Source organism: Caretta caretta, chromosome 5, assembly GCF_965140235.1.
Source record: "Caretta caretta isolate rCarCar2 chromosome 5, rCarCar1.hap1, whole genome shotgun sequence".
NCBI classification, from domain to species: domain Eukaryota; kingdom Metazoa; phylum Chordata; order Testudines; family Cheloniidae; genus Caretta; species Caretta caretta.
This window is the reverse complement of record NC_134210.1, coordinates 91,601,000-91,618,094: the sequence shown is the minus strand read 5'-3', so window position 1 is coordinate 91,618,094 and position 17,095 is coordinate 91,601,000. Positions and strand designations below refer to the sequence as shown.

At 44.6% G+C, this 17,095-nt stretch overlaps 1 protein-coding gene across 7 annotated transcripts in view; it reads right to left on the bottom strand.

Moving 5' to 3' along the window:
- Positions 1 to 3,240: 3,240 nt before the first annotated feature.
- LOC125636962 (terminal uridylyltransferase 7) overlaps positions 3,241 to 17,095 on the bottom strand; it is a 51,562-nt gene continuing 37,707 nt past the window's right edge. For 2 of the 7 annotated variants that reach the window (XR_012668551.1, XR_012668554.1), the window contains exons 26-31: positions 16,595 to 16,890; positions 12,283 to 12,359; positions 10,934 to 10,997; positions 8,888 to 9,090; positions 6,450 to 6,526; positions 3,241 to 5,624 (exon numbers count right to left, since the gene is read on the bottom strand). Coding sequence is in view for 2 of the 7 variants with exons in the window: in XM_075128673.1 (XP_074984774.1) it covers positions 9,023 to 9,090; positions 10,934 to 10,997; positions 12,283 to 12,359; positions 16,595 to 16,890 (505 nt within the window). In the remaining 5 variants the exon portion in view is untranslated. Of the gene's footprint in view, positions 5,625 to 6,449; positions 6,527 to 8,055; positions 9,091 to 10,933; positions 10,998 to 12,254; positions 12,360 to 16,594; positions 16,891 to 17,095 lie in introns of those variants that run through there. The other 5 variants (XR_012668552.1, XR_012668553.1, XR_012668555.1 and 2 more) reach the window with 5 other exon arrangements.

Here is a 17,095-nt window from a genome sequence, read left to right as displayed (position 1 = left end):
TAACCTTGGGAGCGCAATAGAAGCCTGGAGTGTCAAGTATTAATTTTTAAAATCCTTGCGGGCCCCCATCTTCTGCACTCCAAGTGCCAGAGTGGGGATTCAGCCTTGACATATGCTCGTCCCCTTCTTTGATAGGTGGGCCCCATCTCTGCTTAGCAGTCCTTCCTGGAACAGCATCCCATGGTCAAGGAAGCTGAAGCCCTCCTGGCGACACCATCTTCGCAGCCAGGCATTCACCTCCAGGACGCACCTGTCTCTGCCTGGGCCCCTACCCTTGACCAGAAGGATCGAAGAGAACACCATCTGCGCTCCCATCTCCTTCACCCTTACTCCCAGAGCCCTGTAGTCTCCTCTCATCTGCTGAGGGTCAGACCCCACAGTATCATTAGTGTCCACATGGATAAGTAGCATGGGGTAATAGTCAGAGGGCCGGATGATCCTCGACAATCCCTTCATAACGTCTTAGATAAATAAAGCAGGAACGAAACCAAGGGGAGAGGGCATGAGAACCAGTAGCCTGCACATGGTGCAGGACAGATAGCTCCAAAGCCATGCACACAGCCCCTCCTACAAATCCCAGGGAAAGACTACCATAGGAACAGAAGCAAAGAGGAAAAAATACATGTCAGCAGTGCCCCCACGTGTAATATATATACATATACATTATACATACACACTATCTTTGCTCCTCCATTTTTCAACAATATGTTAAACTGGAGTGTAGGACAATGGGGAACAGAGACATCAAAGAGAGCATGAGAAGCTGTGGTGTACCAAGGCGGATGCAGCAAGCTATCTTTAACACAAATTAACACAGTCAGCTAACTCACTGCTCCTTCCATATCACACTGAGATGGAACAAAAGAGATCTTTCTGTAACACTATCAAAGACTGTGGAGATGATCGTTCACATTTCTTCTGCTTTCAGTAGTGGGACTTTTAAGTAAAACTCAAAGATATAGATGTAGTCTTTTGTTTGAATTCTTAACACAGATGAAGCTACACTACATCAGTCACACAGCTTCACTATAGCCAATCAAATAAGTGTACTTATTAACTAGTTTCAATACAGTCCATCTTATTGGCATAGTAGCTGTGACATGAGCCTCAGGTTTGGGATTTTGGTTTTCAGGCTACGGGAGGAGTCCTGCATTCATAGCTGTCTAGAGAAACACTCTCCCTCTCCAACTAGCTCTCCAAAGGAACAAGAAAAAAAAAAACCCAACCACCACCCAGGCTGGTGTGGAAGGGGGAAGGTTGGCTTCTCCTTCGAGGGGTGTCCCTGTGGGCGCTCCACTTCAGGTGTCCATGCGCTCTGCTTGTAACTGGAGATTTCTAGTAGCAGTGCCTAGTGGGGTCGCGCATGGGCTGTCACCGTCTCGTGCTGCCTCAGGCAGTTACGTAGTGCTGCGTGACCAACTGTACCTCAGTTCCTTCTCTACTGCCTTTGGCTTCAGTCAGAGCAATTAGCAGCATCTCTTACCTATTTTTAGATAACTATAAAGCTATGTTAATAGTCAAATGAGATAGAAATAATTAAAAAAAAGCATAAAGGGTAAGAATGACTCTCTTTATCCCCCTTATTAGGAAAATAAGTTTAGGCTTCTATAATGTTACTGCTCCCCTTCTCAGTGAGGGACAGAACCTGTCTGGCATGCCCAGATTGCTGGGATTTAAACGCTCCCTGACTTGCAGGCTGTCAATCCCTATTTCTGACAGACCTGCACGGTGTGTCTGCTATCTGGGTGAGATACATATCCCTCAAAAGTGTCCACATTGCGGTAATCTAAAGGCCAGAACAAGAAAAGTGAGAGATCTTCAATGTAAGATCCTTATGATGGAGAAATCTCTGCAACCTGCCTCGGACCCTGCCCAGCCACTGGCAGCCTCTGACAGAGGTCCTGCCTCAACAGCCCCTACAAAAGAGCCTTTGTCCAAGAAGGCTACAAAAAAGCAGGCTCAGACTTCACCAGTGGGAATCTGCTAAGAAAAAGTGTTCCCCAATTGCCAAGTCTACGTCGGTACCGACCGCCAGAGAGCGAAAGACCATAAGCGAGAAAGCTCTGACGGAGGCTTGCAGCACAAAGTAAAACCCTCCGCCTCAGTACCCAGAGAGCCAAGAAGACACTCAGCACTGAGCGGCGCAATGGAATCACCTGTGGTACCTACACAGCACAACACAAGATCCTCGGCACCAGCGGCTACTACTCACACTCCTGTACTGCCAGCAATGCAGACATCGGTACTGGCATTCATGGTACCACACCAATTCTTGAGGAGACCAGTAGATCTATATGCCTTAACACTGGAGTCCCTGCTCCTCAGTACCAATAGCATTCCAACTCAATCGGTACTGAGCTGGCTGACCACTCCACCTAGATCGGCTCCCCATCTCCAGCGATGATGATGATGAGGATGAAGGGGAGATATGTGCACCTCATCACTCCTCACACAGACCAGGTCCATCCCACCAAACAGGATACCACTCATCTTCAGATGCACATAGCTGGTATGGGCACCCAGGGGCGCCACCTCCCATGTCATTCTCACTAAATTGGCCCTACTGGGACCTGTAGGCAGTATATAGGGCACAACATCGCAAGTCCCCCAGCCCACCAAAATCGAGAGCACCACAATCTCCATCACCACCTATACCAGGATCCTCAGAAACGCAGGAGGAGGTGACTGAAGAAAATGAGGAAATCTCAGACCAAGAAGCCTTACCACCACCGAACCAGACATCATCACCAGATAAAACTATAATGTCCCCACCCCCTACCACAAGGGATGACTTCACGCAATTCCAGAAACTCTTCAAAAGGATGGCTGTCCCTGACCATATCCCTAGAAGAGGAACCTGAATCGCAGCATAAACTACTGGATATTCTTCAGACATCTACCGCGACAAAGGTAGTGTTGCTGATTAAAGACGCTATTATGGAGCCTGCCAAAACCATCTGGCAGACACAAGCAACATCACACCCGTCATGCAAAAGATCGGATAAGAAATACTATGTGCCATCTAAGGGAGTGGAGTTCTTGTTAACACACACCACATCAAACTCACTAGTGGTGGAAGCTATAAATGAGAGGAGAGAGCAACGCCATACTATAATAACCCCGTATGACAGAGAATGGAAGAGGTTAGACCTCTTTGGTCACAAGGTGTATTCATCTGCAACACTGCAGTTTTGCATAGCTAATTATGGAGCCCTACTGTCAAAATACACACATACAATATTTTCGAGAATGTCAGAATTTATTGGCAGCTTACCAGAAGACAAAAAAGAACAAATTAAAGCCAACATCGCCGAAGGCCATCTCACTGCCAGGACAGCATTGCAGATCTCACTTGACTCTGCGGAAACAGCGGCATGCTCCATTGCAACATCAGTGGTCATGCACCGTGCATCAAGGCTTCATTTCTTGGGGTTTCTGAGAGAGGTTCAGTCAACGGTTGAGGACCTGCCCTTCAAAGGCCCAAAACTATTTGTGGCCAAAACTGACGAGTCCCTTCGTATTCTGAAGGACTCTAGGGCAACATTAAAATCCCCGGGCATCTACACACCTGCAAATACAAAGAAACAGGATAGGTATTATACACAGAGATTCCCATTGCCACGTACACACAGCCACACAGGAAGTTTGACCAACACCACAAGCAAAGCAGACCAGACATCGACAAAACCAGAATCAACCTTCGACGTCCCAACAATCCACCTTGAAACAGCATTCTTGAAGGTATGGTCGAGGGCACAAGACAATCACTCATTCTAACGCTGGAACTATCTCCCGACCATTTGGGTATGGCTTGTCACTGTTTTACCGAGTCTGGCGCACCATCACTGCAGACAAATGGGGTTTTGGAAATTCTCCAAACTGGTTATTTCACCCCTTTGATCTCCATTCCACCTCCCCATCCCTCTTCAGGGACCCCTCTCACGAATACCTGCTGCAACAGGAAGTGAACCACATTATACACCTAGGCGCAGTGGCACAAGTACCAACACAGCACAGAGGCAAAGGTTTTACTCACACTATTTTCTAACAGTGGAGGCCCATCCTGGACCTAAGAAAACTCAACAAATTTGTAAAACCCAACATTTCAAAAATGGTGACACTAACAACTATAATCCTAGCATTAGGAAAGGGGGACTGGCTCTCGGCCCTCAACCTACAGGACACATATTTCTATGTTACCATTACACAGAAGATTGCTAAGGTTCACCCTAAGAAAACACTTCCAATACAAAGTACTACCCTTCAGCTTACTGACCCCCCCGAAGGCCCTTCCCCAAAGTTTTAGCAGTGGTGGCAGCACACCTCTGCAGACATGGAGTCATGATATTTCTGGACAACTGCCTCATAAAGGCCCCAACACAAAGCTATAAATGCCACACAGAGTATGATAACCCTTTTTTAAGATTACAAACAAACACACAAAAGTTAACACTGATACCTGTCCAGAAACTGGAATTCATTGGAGCATGTCTTGACTGTTCAACAGCTACAGCAACCCTACCTCATCAACACTTCATCACGCTAGTCAACTTAATATCAACAGTGACAGACAGTCCACAAACATCTGCCAGAACATGCCTACAACTTTTGGGACATATGTCAGTGATGATGTTTGTCGTCAAACACGCCAAGCTACACGAGATGCCTGCAGGCCTGGCTTCGAACAGTGCACATACCACACAGGCACACCCTAAGCAGACATCTCACAACGGCAAACAAGGTAAAGGACTCCCTAAAATGGTAGACACAATTGAAGAACATCTATACAGGAATCCCATTTCTACAAACGACTCCAACAGTTACAATTCACCAGGTATGCCTCCCTAATAGGCTAGGAAGTGCATTTACTCAACACCACAGTCCAAGGCCGATGGTCCCCACTGGAGTCCAACACGCACATAAACTTGCTGGAACTAAGGGCAGTCCACAACGCATACGAGCACTTTCTACCACTAATAAAAAAAAAAGCCATCAGGATCCTCAAGGACAATGTAGTGTGCATGTTTTACATAAACGTCAAAGAATTGGGGGGAGGAGCACAATTACACTCCCTATGCACAGAGGCGATACTGCTCTAGAATTGGTACAACATCGACATATCAGTATCCTACCTGCTGGGATGTCAGAACACAAAAGCAGATGCACTAAACAGACTTTTCACAGAATCATGAGTGGGAAATGGACCCTGGAGTTCTACCTACGATATTCAAACTGGGGATTCCCTACCATAGACCTCTTTGCAACAGCACAGAACACCAAGTTCCCACAATATTGCTCCAGAGCTGGACTGGGACCCCATTCCCTAGGCAATGCTCTCCTCGTCAAATGGGATGCACCGTTAATGTATGCATTTCCTCCTTCCTATTCCTAACCTGGGTCCTAAACAAGATCAAGGAGGACAAATCCAAAGTCATCCTAATAGCACCTAGATGGTCCAGACAAACATGGTTACCATACCTGTAAAAGATGACAGTATGCCCACCTTGAAATCTTCCTCTCATACCTCATCTCCTCTCCCAAGATGCGGGACACATCCACCATCCCAACCTCAATACTTCACCTCAAGGGCTGGCTACTCCAGGGCTGAGAGGAAATGAAACGACCTGTTCAGAGGAAGTAAAAGACATATTACTGAACAACAGTAGACCAAATACAACAGGGGTTCTCAAACTTTTGTACTGGTGACCCCTTTCACATAGCAAGCCTCTGAGTGTGACCCCCCCCTTATCAATTATAAACACTTTTTAATGTATTTAACGCCATTATAAATGCTGAAGGCAAAGCAGGATTTGGGGTGGAGGCTGACAGCTCGCAACACCCCACGTAATAGCCTCGCGACCCCCTGAGGACTCCTGACCCCGAGTTTGAGAACCCCTGAAATACAAGATAGACATATATTCATAAGTGGAAATGGTTCAATATATAGTGCCAGGACAAATATCACATCAACATTCTCCTCTTTACCAAGGGTACTGGATTACATATTAGAACTAAACAAACTGGGGCTTCTCCACAAGCTCCATCAAGGTACACTTGGCAGCTATATCACAGCTTTCCATGATAAGGTGGATGAGTCACCATATTCACCCACCTAACAACTAAATGTTTCCTCAAGGGCATTGAGAACACTTATCCTGAAATAAGGAACCCATCTCCTATGTGGGACCTCAACCTGGTCTTACACGGACTTATGGAAAACCCATTTGAGCCACTGGCCACCTGTTCATTACTCCACCTATCTATGAATGTGGCTTTCCTCATCGCCATTACGTCCACCAGACATGTGGGAGAACTAGGTGCCCTAATGGCACATCCCCTAGCCCCTCCATACACAACTTTCTTTAAAGATAAAGTTACCTTAAGACCACGCCCCAAATTCCTACTGAAGGTTACCTCCCCCTTTCATTTGAACCAACCCATTTACTTACCTGGATTTTTTCCAAAACCTCATGCAGACAAAAGAGGCATCACTCTAGGCACTGGTCGTTCCAAGAGCATTAGCTTTCTACATTGAAAGAACAAAAATGTTTAGAAAATCACTGAGATTATTTGTCTCTATAACAGAATGATCAAAAGGGCAAACCATCTCAGAACAGAGACTATCCGAGTGGATATCAGGATGCACATCCACTTTTGTTATCAAAAGCATCAATTACAAGCCCCAACAGGACCAGCACACTTTACCAGAGAACTTTCAGCATTGATAGCTTTTCTCAACAACATCCCCATTATTGATGTTTGCAGAGCATCAACCTGGGCATCAGCCCACACATTCACAAAGCACAATAGAGCAACAGTCATCATCAGATGCTCTATTTGGACTCTCTGTTTTATCAACTATCACTAACGCAACTCCGAAGCCCCACTCTTCTACTAAGGGGCACTGCTCAGTCACCTAAAGTGGAGCACCCACAGAGACACTCTTTAAAAAAAAGAAGAGAGGGTTATTCATCTTGTGCAGCAACAGAGGTTACTCAAGATGATTGTCTCTGTAAGTACTCCACTATCCTCCCTCCTCCCCTCTAGTTTGGAGTTTCACGCTAGATTCTCTGAGGTAGAAAAGGATCCGAGGAACGGCTGGTCATGCAGCACTATGTAACCGCCTGAGGTGGCGCAAGAAGGCGATGGTGCATGCGCGACCCAACTAGGCACTACTACTACAAATCTCTGATGTCAAGTGCAGGGTGCATGGACACCTGAAGTGGAGCACACACAGGGACAACCATCTCGAAGAACCTCAGTTATTGCATAAGGTGAATAACCCTTTCTTCAGAATGAAAGATGGGAGCATCCACAGGACCAGCCTTCAGCTGAAGTCAGGATTAGCAAGGAAGATTTCATAGCTGGATACTTCATGGCAAAAGGTACCAAGGTGAAGGGGGCAGGAGGGAGGCTATGGGACAGGGAGCAAAAATGATTTTTATGAATATCTTCTATGGAAGGGCTGTGGGGTCTCTCTATGGCCACTTAGCTCCATAGAAGCTTTTATCTTTCACTCCCGTCCACAATCAAAGAAGAAAACTTTAAATACAGGGTTAATTGAGCCATTGTATACACAGAACACAGCAACTTTTATATTTTGCTGCCAGGCAAATAAACAGTACAACAAAAACCATAAGTATCCCACAAAGGAAAGACTGAATTTTAATTTTATGATAAAGTATCACTAGCTATGAAGTTGAAGTGAACTTGACAAACATTCCATCACCTGAATGTGGTCATTTTCTGTTATTCTTTGGCTAAAATTTCTCTCAATGTGTAAGTGAACAGATTTATGAAGTGATGAATTTTAGGGGACACACACACACACACACGGAGAGTTGGGGACCTAACTGCCTTGCCCCTTTGAAAATCCCAGCCTAGGTCTTTAATAACGATGTAGACATTTGGTGAAAGGAACTATTAGTCTTAAAACATAACACCTTTAAATAAGTAGTTAGAGTAAAATGACATTATCCTATGTTCCTATTGAATTTTGCACTTGTAGCAAGAATACTTGGAATTGTAGGTACAAGATAAGGAGAAATGTAGAAATTTCAAGTTTTAACTTTTTTTTTATTTCAAAGTCATAAATAACAGAGGTTTCATTTTTTCCCTGTATTGATTCCTACTCCCCCGAGAACAGGGTATGAAGGTATAGTACCAGCTCCAAAAGGACTTCAAGTAAATCTTAAGACAACACTAATTAAATCCTTGATTGGCAGTTGGATCTTTTTCACTTTTTAGGAACAGAGAAAAGCATTTAACCCCCATCCCCAATTGCTGATTATCACTTTTTTCTGCCTTTTAGCAATTGTGCCTGTTGCATTTTATAGGCCATGGGAAAGATTCTTAGCAGCATCAAACAGGACTAATCTGCTTCTCAGTCTTTCTGTACACAAGCAAAGCAGCATATTAACTCATAAAATCACAAAGAGAAAAAAACAACTCAGTGGCAGTGTGTCCACAGCAGTTTCACAAAAAAGTTTACTAATGTTTGTTTTCAATTCTCTGCAGATAAAATGTTTGCAAATACATCAGTAGTAGTCCACAAACATTTTAAACACTTTACACAAGGATTCAGTAAACAATCAACATTAATAAATAGCATTTCCTCCTTCAAAAAGTCAATTTTTGAAGAAAAATGAAACATAATATTTGGCTTGCACGCAATTTTGGTGCACTTTGAAAGGGTCATGTTGAATGTTAAAATCTTGAAAATGAGCACCTGCTCTTATCTACACGTTTTACTTAGTAAACAAATACAAACATCATGGCTTTCTATTAAAATGTTCAAATAATCTATTAAGAGCAGGAGTCCATAGTAGGAGCACTGCATTAAAATCCATTGCCTCGGACTTTTAGCAATCTAATTAAAATAAAATACCATGTTTTCTTTAAACTCAAATTGAAGATTGTTTTGTGCTGCTGTCTTGTGAGCCCAGAAGCTTTAGCCAAAATGAACCTAATTTTTGAAGTGATTGGACGGCCTGTATTGCAATTTCAGAGTTCTTCAGTCCCCTCATGATTCTTGGTGGGTCCTCTTCTGTGAGGCTTTTCCCTGAGCCATGTATTTATTGGCAAGGCTGCCTAAACAGAAACCAAAAAAGAAAGTGTCACATTATTGAAGTTGTAACCAAACAGAAAAGTAATGATCTGAACACAAGATTTTGGAAGCACCGCTTGTTTTTAAGTGTGCTCCACATTGCATGTTCCACCCTAAGGGGAAAGAACAGAAACTGGACAAACTTTTGGAACCTGTGGAACTCTTTTCCAGAGGATGTTGTGAAAGCCAAGACTATAACAGAGTTCAAAAAAGAACTAGATAAATTCATGGAGGATAGGTCCATTAATGGCTATGAGCCAGGATGGGATCCCTAGCCTCGGTTTGCCAGAAGCTGGCAATGAGTGACAGGGGATGGATCACTTGATGATTACCTGTTCTGTTCATTCCCTCTGAGGCACCTGGCAATTGGTCACTGTTAGAAGACATGATACTGGGCTAGATGGACCTTTAGTTTGACCCAGGATGGCTGTTTTTACGTTCTTAATTTGGTCTGAGCCAGATTAGATTCAACTAAAATGTCTAAAAATCACTCCTCATTTTTAAAAACTTGGCTGTAATAGCTAATTAATTTTTTTTTTTAAAGCAAGTGAAACAGATGTGTGTAACAGTCCTATTCTGCTTCTAACACAGAATTCACGGAGTGGGGATCTGGTGCAAATATAGCTCCCTTACTAGGGGATCTTTTTACTTGTCAGCCGGCAGTGGTTCACATTGTTTTTAAAAGCTCTCTCTTGAGCTTAACTATCCTTTGTCATGATCTGACTGCAGTCTCCTACTCTGATTGGTAGTTGGTTTGTACAAAGAACCTTTAATGCCTTGGCCCCTAAGAAATTGATCCAAAAAACAAACACACCCTATTGATGGTAAATAAAAAAATAAAACTAAACAAACTAGGGGAATGCTGAACTGCCTCCTGGTTCTGCTGCCAGAGGAAAAAACTCTGGTGGACAAAGAGGCTGGGCTTAGCCCAAAAGGTGCTAGCAACAAGCTTGAACTGCCTTCAGTATCAACACAGAAAGCAGAGCTCCCATCAGTGAGGACTGGGGGAGATGCTCATTTCCCAAAATATGCTTTTAGATACTGTAATTTCAATTAAGTAATTCAAGTTACAGTAGATTGCATTTATTAGCGACCCCTTGGTCAACAGCAAAATCTTGCCATTATCCAGCAGTTGCCAGTTAAGTGGAAGGTGGCTTTGCAAGGCTGCAGCTAAGGAAGGAAGTGCTGGGAAGTACATTCCCTGGCTGCAGCCCTGCAACCGGCCTGCGAGTAGGGCAGCAGCAGGGAGAGGGGGCTGCAGCCCAGTTGCTGCAGGCCTCTGGGGCTGCCCTGTACTTCTCACTGTGCTCTCCGGGGATCAGAACTCAGCACGTCTCACTGCTTCCTTCCCTGACTGCACCTCATAGCAGGCTGCAGCCTGAAGAGCACAGGGAAAGCTACCATGCAGCTCTGGCATCTAGCCGCCCTCCAGCTACTGCGCTGCTCCCCCTCAGCTCGCAGCCCCTTACCTCCTGTGCAATCCCCGTGTGCAGGCAGGCTTGCAGCCAGAGAAGCTGTCTTCCCACTTTTTCCCGTGTGGCTGCAGTTTTGCAAACCTGCCTGTGATGGGTGCACTCAGCTTGTCCCAGTGCCTCCTTTTATGGCTGCAACCCTGAGAACCTGCCTGCAGCTTGCATCTTTCTTCTTTAAAAAAAAAAAAAGTAGGGGGATGGGGGGTGGGTTGATAAGTGGCATGCCACTGCCAATATCCAAATCCCACGAACATTAAAAAGTCAATGGGTCAGGATTGGGTCCCAGAAAAATGCTGTTATTAATCAGAAGTTGTTAATATCCGGGTTGCTGTTCAGTGGAATCTAATGTACAAACCTGTTTGGGAACTCAAGAACACTTTTCCTTTTTGTTTCTTCTTTTCCTCATATAAAACTATTCCCTAAAAGAGAGCCATATAGAGATAAGTGAACACATAAAATTCAACTATTAGGCAGGGAACAGTTGATTGGATTACAGATAAATAGTGCTGTACCTACAAAAAGGTGTATCGTAGTTGAAAACTTGAGCCAAACTGGAGTTTACTACTGTAAATGGCTTTAAGTATACTTAAGAAGAACGTGATTCAGAACAGTGGTTCTCAACAGGGGGTCCGTGGCCCCCTGGGGACCAACAAACCTTTTCAGGGGGGCCACAGGGCCCCGTGGCTAAAACCCAGAACCCAATCTCCAGCATCTCCCACGGGGCTGAAGCTGGGAGCCATGGCGTTGAAGCCCCAATTCTCGGCACCCCCCACAGGGCAGAAGCTCTGAGCCCATGGGCAGAGTTGGGGGGCACAGAGGATGCTACTCTACCCTGCAAAACTACAGTGCAAAAGCAGGACTGTCCCAGGGCAGCTCCACCCACGCTCTCCCTTTGCGGCCCCCCCCCTCCCCCCCCGCCTTCCTCTCCCCGCCCCCAGGCCAGGTCGAAGGCAGGAAGCCAGAGCCGGGCAGTGCAGGACATCTGCTGGTCTGGCTGACATCATTTAGCAGGCAGCATGTTCCCTCATCTCCTGCTGGTGCAAGGGGTTGAAGCTGCTCCTCAGCTCCCCGCCTCTTTGGTCACGCAGCTGGTAAGAGCTGCCTAGGCAGGGAGACCCGACTCCATGGCTGGCGGAGCCCTCGGGGAACAGGGACGGCAGAGAAGCCCTCCCTGTAACGTCAGGTACCCACTCCCTGCACTCTAAGGTACCCCTCCCTGCCCACACATAGTCCCTAGCTACCCCTTCCCTGCACCCTGAGCTACCCTCTTCCTGTGTGCAGCCCTCAGCTACACGCCCTGCCTGAACATAGCTCCTACCTGCCCTTCTCTGCACCCTGAGCTGTTTTCAAACTTTTTGAGCTGAGACCTCACCACCCCACTCCCTGAGTTATAATTTTTGGTTGTGTCCCCGCCCACCCTCCACAACCCAGACAGGCTGGGTGGCCTGCTGAGGTGAATCAGGGGATGGAGGCGGCGCTCCCTCCCTGGACCCCGCCATACAGAACTGGCCCAAGCCTCACTGGCCCCTGCCCACACAAAATAGAAGTCAAACTACACCTATGCCAGAAGCCCCCGCAACCCCTGAGCCAGAGCCCTGACTCCCTCCCAACCAAACTGGGCCCTGGAGTTTTTATAGCATGTTGTCAGGGGCCTCAGAAAGAAAAAGGCTGAGAACCTGATTCAGAAAATTATGCAGTGTTGACCTGATTTACTCTACCAGCATGTTTAACAGCACTGGTTGAAGAAGGGGATCCACACAGACTTTCTGACTTAGATCCACCTGAGAAATTAAAATACAGTGAAAATTTATTGAAAAGATAAAAATATTACCTTCCAATTAGAAACTCCAACAACTTATCATTATCTATATAAAGGCACTTGTATGCATGCCTCACCTCCCATCACCATAGTATCCCAGCACCTCACAATCTTTAGTGTATTTAACCTCAACACCCTTAAGAATTAGGGAAGAACTATTATCCCCGTTTGACAGAACTTAGGCACAGAGAGAGAAGTGACTTGCCCAAGGTCACACAGTAAGCCAAGGGAGACCAGGGAATTGAACTTTGCCCCCTTACCACTGGATCACAGAGAACACTTTTGGGGCCATACAGAAAACAAAGTACAAAAGATTTAATCAACAGGACCACCCTCTCCAACACACATGTAATGATAGGCAACGGCCACCTCTCTGTGATTAATGTAGTTTACATATACATTCGACAACCTCATCACCACACTTATATGCTAGAAGTGACAAAGGTCAATATACAGCAGGTCACCTGGACTGAAAAACAGCTGAAGCTGCTCCCACAGCAATGAATACACAGACATCTTGAATGCAGTAAAATATATTTTAGTCTTCACTCTCCCTATGTCACACTTCAGAGATGGGACAGAAGAAGTGAATTTTTAAGAGGAATGTGAATGAGGTATGAGGAAATCTGACCAATTAGGTTTGGGAAGTGAATTCCAGGGGTAGGGCACAGGATTTAAAAGAGACATGGAGAAACGTGTGAGATAAGGTGGCACTGGCAGAATGAAGCTAGCATTGGCAGAATGAGGGGGCAAGGGGAAATGTGAAAGGAGACAGTTCAGAGACACAAAGCCTTGACGGTAAGTACAAGATGTTTATATCTGATGCACAGTGAGGTGGAAAACTAGACAAGTGACTCAGGGTCAGAAACAGGGTGCAGCACAGATATGAAACTTCATTTCAGATCTATTTGGCTAGAATCCTTGAATACCTTTTCTTCTTCAGCTTTAGTTGACAGACAATAGGTGATGTACGAAATGGAGCATCTACACAGACACTGCACCACCCTAATTACATAGACCTAAGCACTATGCCTCTCACACAGGTGGAGTTGTTAGGTTGCTGTAGTGGGTGACTTACATCAGTGGGAGCAATGCTGTAGCGTAAAATAGGCCTGATTTGAGACTCTCCTCATGGAGAGAATTGATATGACAAATGCTGCTTTAAATGGCCAGGAAGAAGAGGAACTTTTTTCAATGGCTTTAAATGCTCTGGGGGCTTATGTAAAGGTTCCAAGGAGGGCATCTTACCACCTCGGGAGATACTGCAATTCTCTATTCCTTCAGAGGCTAGTGATTAACAAAGGGGGCACCCCCTCACCTTTTCTTAGGAAAGGGCTCTACTTTAAATGAGTCCTACAAAAAGTGGAAACTAGGTCAAATAAAGGATGAATATAAACAAATAACACATGTATGTAAGGACAAAATTAGAAAGGCCAAGCCGCAAAATGAGATTAAGCTACTAGAGATGTAAATGGTACCAAAAAACATTCTACAAATACTTTAGAAGCAAGAGGAAGACCAAGGACAGGGTAGGTCTGTTACTCAACGAGGGGGAAACAACACTAACAGAAAATGTGGAAATGGCATAAGTGCTATATGACTTCATTTCAGGTTTTCACAAAGAAGGTTGGTGGCGATGGAACATCTAACATACTGAATGCCAGTGAAAATGAGGTAGGATCAGAGGCTAAAATAGGGAAAGAACAAGTTAAAAATTACTTCGACAAAAATTACTTAGATGTCTTCAAGTCACCAGTGCCTGAAGAAATACATCCTAGAATACTCAAGCAGCTGACTGAGGAGATATCTGGGCCATTAGCAATTATCTTTGACAAGTCATGGAAGACAGGAGAGATTCCAGAGGACTGGAAAAGGGCAAATTAGTGCCCATCTATAAAAAGGGAAATAACGACAACCCAGAGACTAGTCAGCTTAACTTTGGTACCCTGAAAGATAATCGAGCAAATAATTAAGCAATCAATTTGCAAACACCTAGAGGAAAATAAGGTGATAAGTAACTGTCAGCATGGATTTCACAAGAACAGATCTTGTTAAAACAACCTAACAGCTTTCTTTGACAGGGTAACAAGGGCCCCACACTACAAGAAGGATGTGAAAAAATTGGAAAACGTCCAGCGGAGGACAACAAAAAATGATTAGGGGACTGGAACACACGACTTATGAGGAGAGGCTGAGGGAACTGGGATTGTTTAGTCTGCAGAAGAGAAGAATGGGGGGGGGATTTGATAGCTGCTTTCAACTACCTGAAAGGGGGTTCCAAAGAGGCTGGATCTAGACTGTTCTCAGCGGTAGCAGATGACAGAACGAGGACTAATGGTCTCAAGTTGCAGTGGGGGAGGTTTAGGTTGGATATTAGGAAAAACTTTTTCACTAGGGGGGTGGTGAAGCACTGGAATGCGTTACCTAGGGAGGTGGTGGAATCTCCTTCCTTTGAAGTTTTTAAGGTCAGGCTTGACAAAGCCCTGGCTATGATGATTTAGTTGGTGACTGGTCCTGCTTTGAGCAGGGGGTTGGACTAGACGAGCTCCTGAGGTCCCTTCCAACCCTGATATTCTATGATTCTATGCCTTGTGGATAGGGGGAAGTGGTAGATATGGCATATCTTGACTTTAATAAGGCTTTTGATACTGCTTCACATAACAGTCTCATATCCCATAAACAAACTACAGAAATACAACTTAGATGGAGCTACTATAAAGTGGGTGCCTAACTGGTTAGACAACTGCTCCCAGAGAGTAGTTATCCATGGTTCACAGTCATGCTGGAAGGGCATATCAAGTGGGGTCCCTCAGTTCTGGGTCCAGTTCTGTTCAATATCTTAAACAATGATTTAGATAATGACATAGAGAGAACACTTATAAACTTTGCGGACAATATGAAGCTAGAAGGGGTGGCAAGTGCTTTGGAGGATAGGATTAAAATTAGAAATGATCTGGACAGTCTGGAGAAATGCTCTGAAGTAAACAGGATGAAATTCAATAAGGACAAATGCAAAGTACTCCACTTAGGAAGGAACAATAGTTGATGACTTCTCAAGGTCCCTTCCAATCCTATGATACTACATCTCAGCAGGATGACAGGTATCAGAGGAACAGCCGTGTTAGTCTGTATTTGCAAAAAGAAAAGGAGTACTTGTGGCACCTTAGAGACTAACCAATTTATTTGAGCATGAGCTTTCGTGAGCTACAGCTCACTGATGAAGTGAGCTGTAGCTCACGAAAGCTCATGCTCAAATAAATTGGTTAGTCTCTAAGGTGCCACAAGTACTCCTTTTCCCTCAGCAGGATGATTTTTCTCATCTGTTCCAGGTTAGGAAATGTCTGTCTGCTCAGGAAATTGGAGAAGGGAGCAAGCCATCATACCAAGGATCTTTGGCAATCATCTCCTCATTGAAGGAGGACCTGGCCTCATCTAGGTAATCTGTATCACTCTTAAAGTCCTTCCTGAATCAGTGGTCTTTGAGAAAAGTAGCATTCCCCGCACAAGATAATGACAAAGGCTGCTGCAGGAAATGGATCCCCTCTGCCTGGCTGCTGATTTGAGAAGCTTCATTTCCACATCCTGTTTGAATAGTAACCACTTTGTGCTTATTAGGAATGGTTTAAAACCATTTATGGGGGAAAGGGTCAAATGCTTAAACTTATTCAGAATGCAGTAGTTTAAGATGACAAGAATAGCTCTGGTGCCAGCCTTCGTGGATGTACAATGCACTGAAATGGAATCTAAAGTTTGAAAATGGAGCTAACAGGGATTCTGAGAAAAGTGGAAACAGCCTCTGGAAATAGGAAAACTAACTCTTCCCCACATGCAGGCCCAGATCCTCAAAACGTATTTAAGCACCTAACCTCCACTGAGCTTCAAAAGGTAGTTAGGCACCTACCTTCCATTGATTTCAATCTAATTTAGGAGCCTAAAGACCTTTGAGGATCTGGGCAATGCAGCTCTAATGGAAATCATGTCTTGTCTTTCCAGGTGACGGGGGTGCCCTTAAGGCAGGAGGAGGACTAAGAAGGGAAATTAGACAATTGCATCTTGTCCCCTTGAAAAAGGAAGGTTCAGTACTATGTCAGTATATTTGATGAGATATTAATCCAGACCCATTTAGTCAATCTCATTAAATACTCCAAAATGATAGGGTCTGTTTAAGATGTCTTAGAATGTATCGGGGTTTCATACCTGCAGCTCCTTTATACTGTGGGCACTCTTTTTTAACGTGGCCTTCTCTCCCACAGTTAAAACAACGTTTTTCTCTTAAGTCCCTGTCCTCCTGCCGCTTCCACTTCTCTGCTGACTGCCTGGAAGACTTCTCTCTTCCTGTGTCCAGTGTTGCTCTCCCTAGTTTGTTTTTCTGAGGTGTACATAATATCGTTCCTTCCTTCATTGAGGTATCTTTTTCCTCTTTGCTTCTTTTCTCGTTGTTCTCGATGTACCTTTGATTTTTAATATCTTCATGATCATGACGTCGTCTCAACCTGCAGAAGCAAAACAGTGACATAAAAGCAAATAGGCTCTGTCAGATGAAGAAAAGAAACTTTGTGTTAAATAGTATATTCTTAAAGAGGATTTATGTGACACGCAACAAAGATGAATAAACGTATCTCTCTTTTTCCTAGAAGTCTACGTGGTGGGAGAACCAACATAAAATATTAAATAAATTTAGTAATATTCATTTATGTA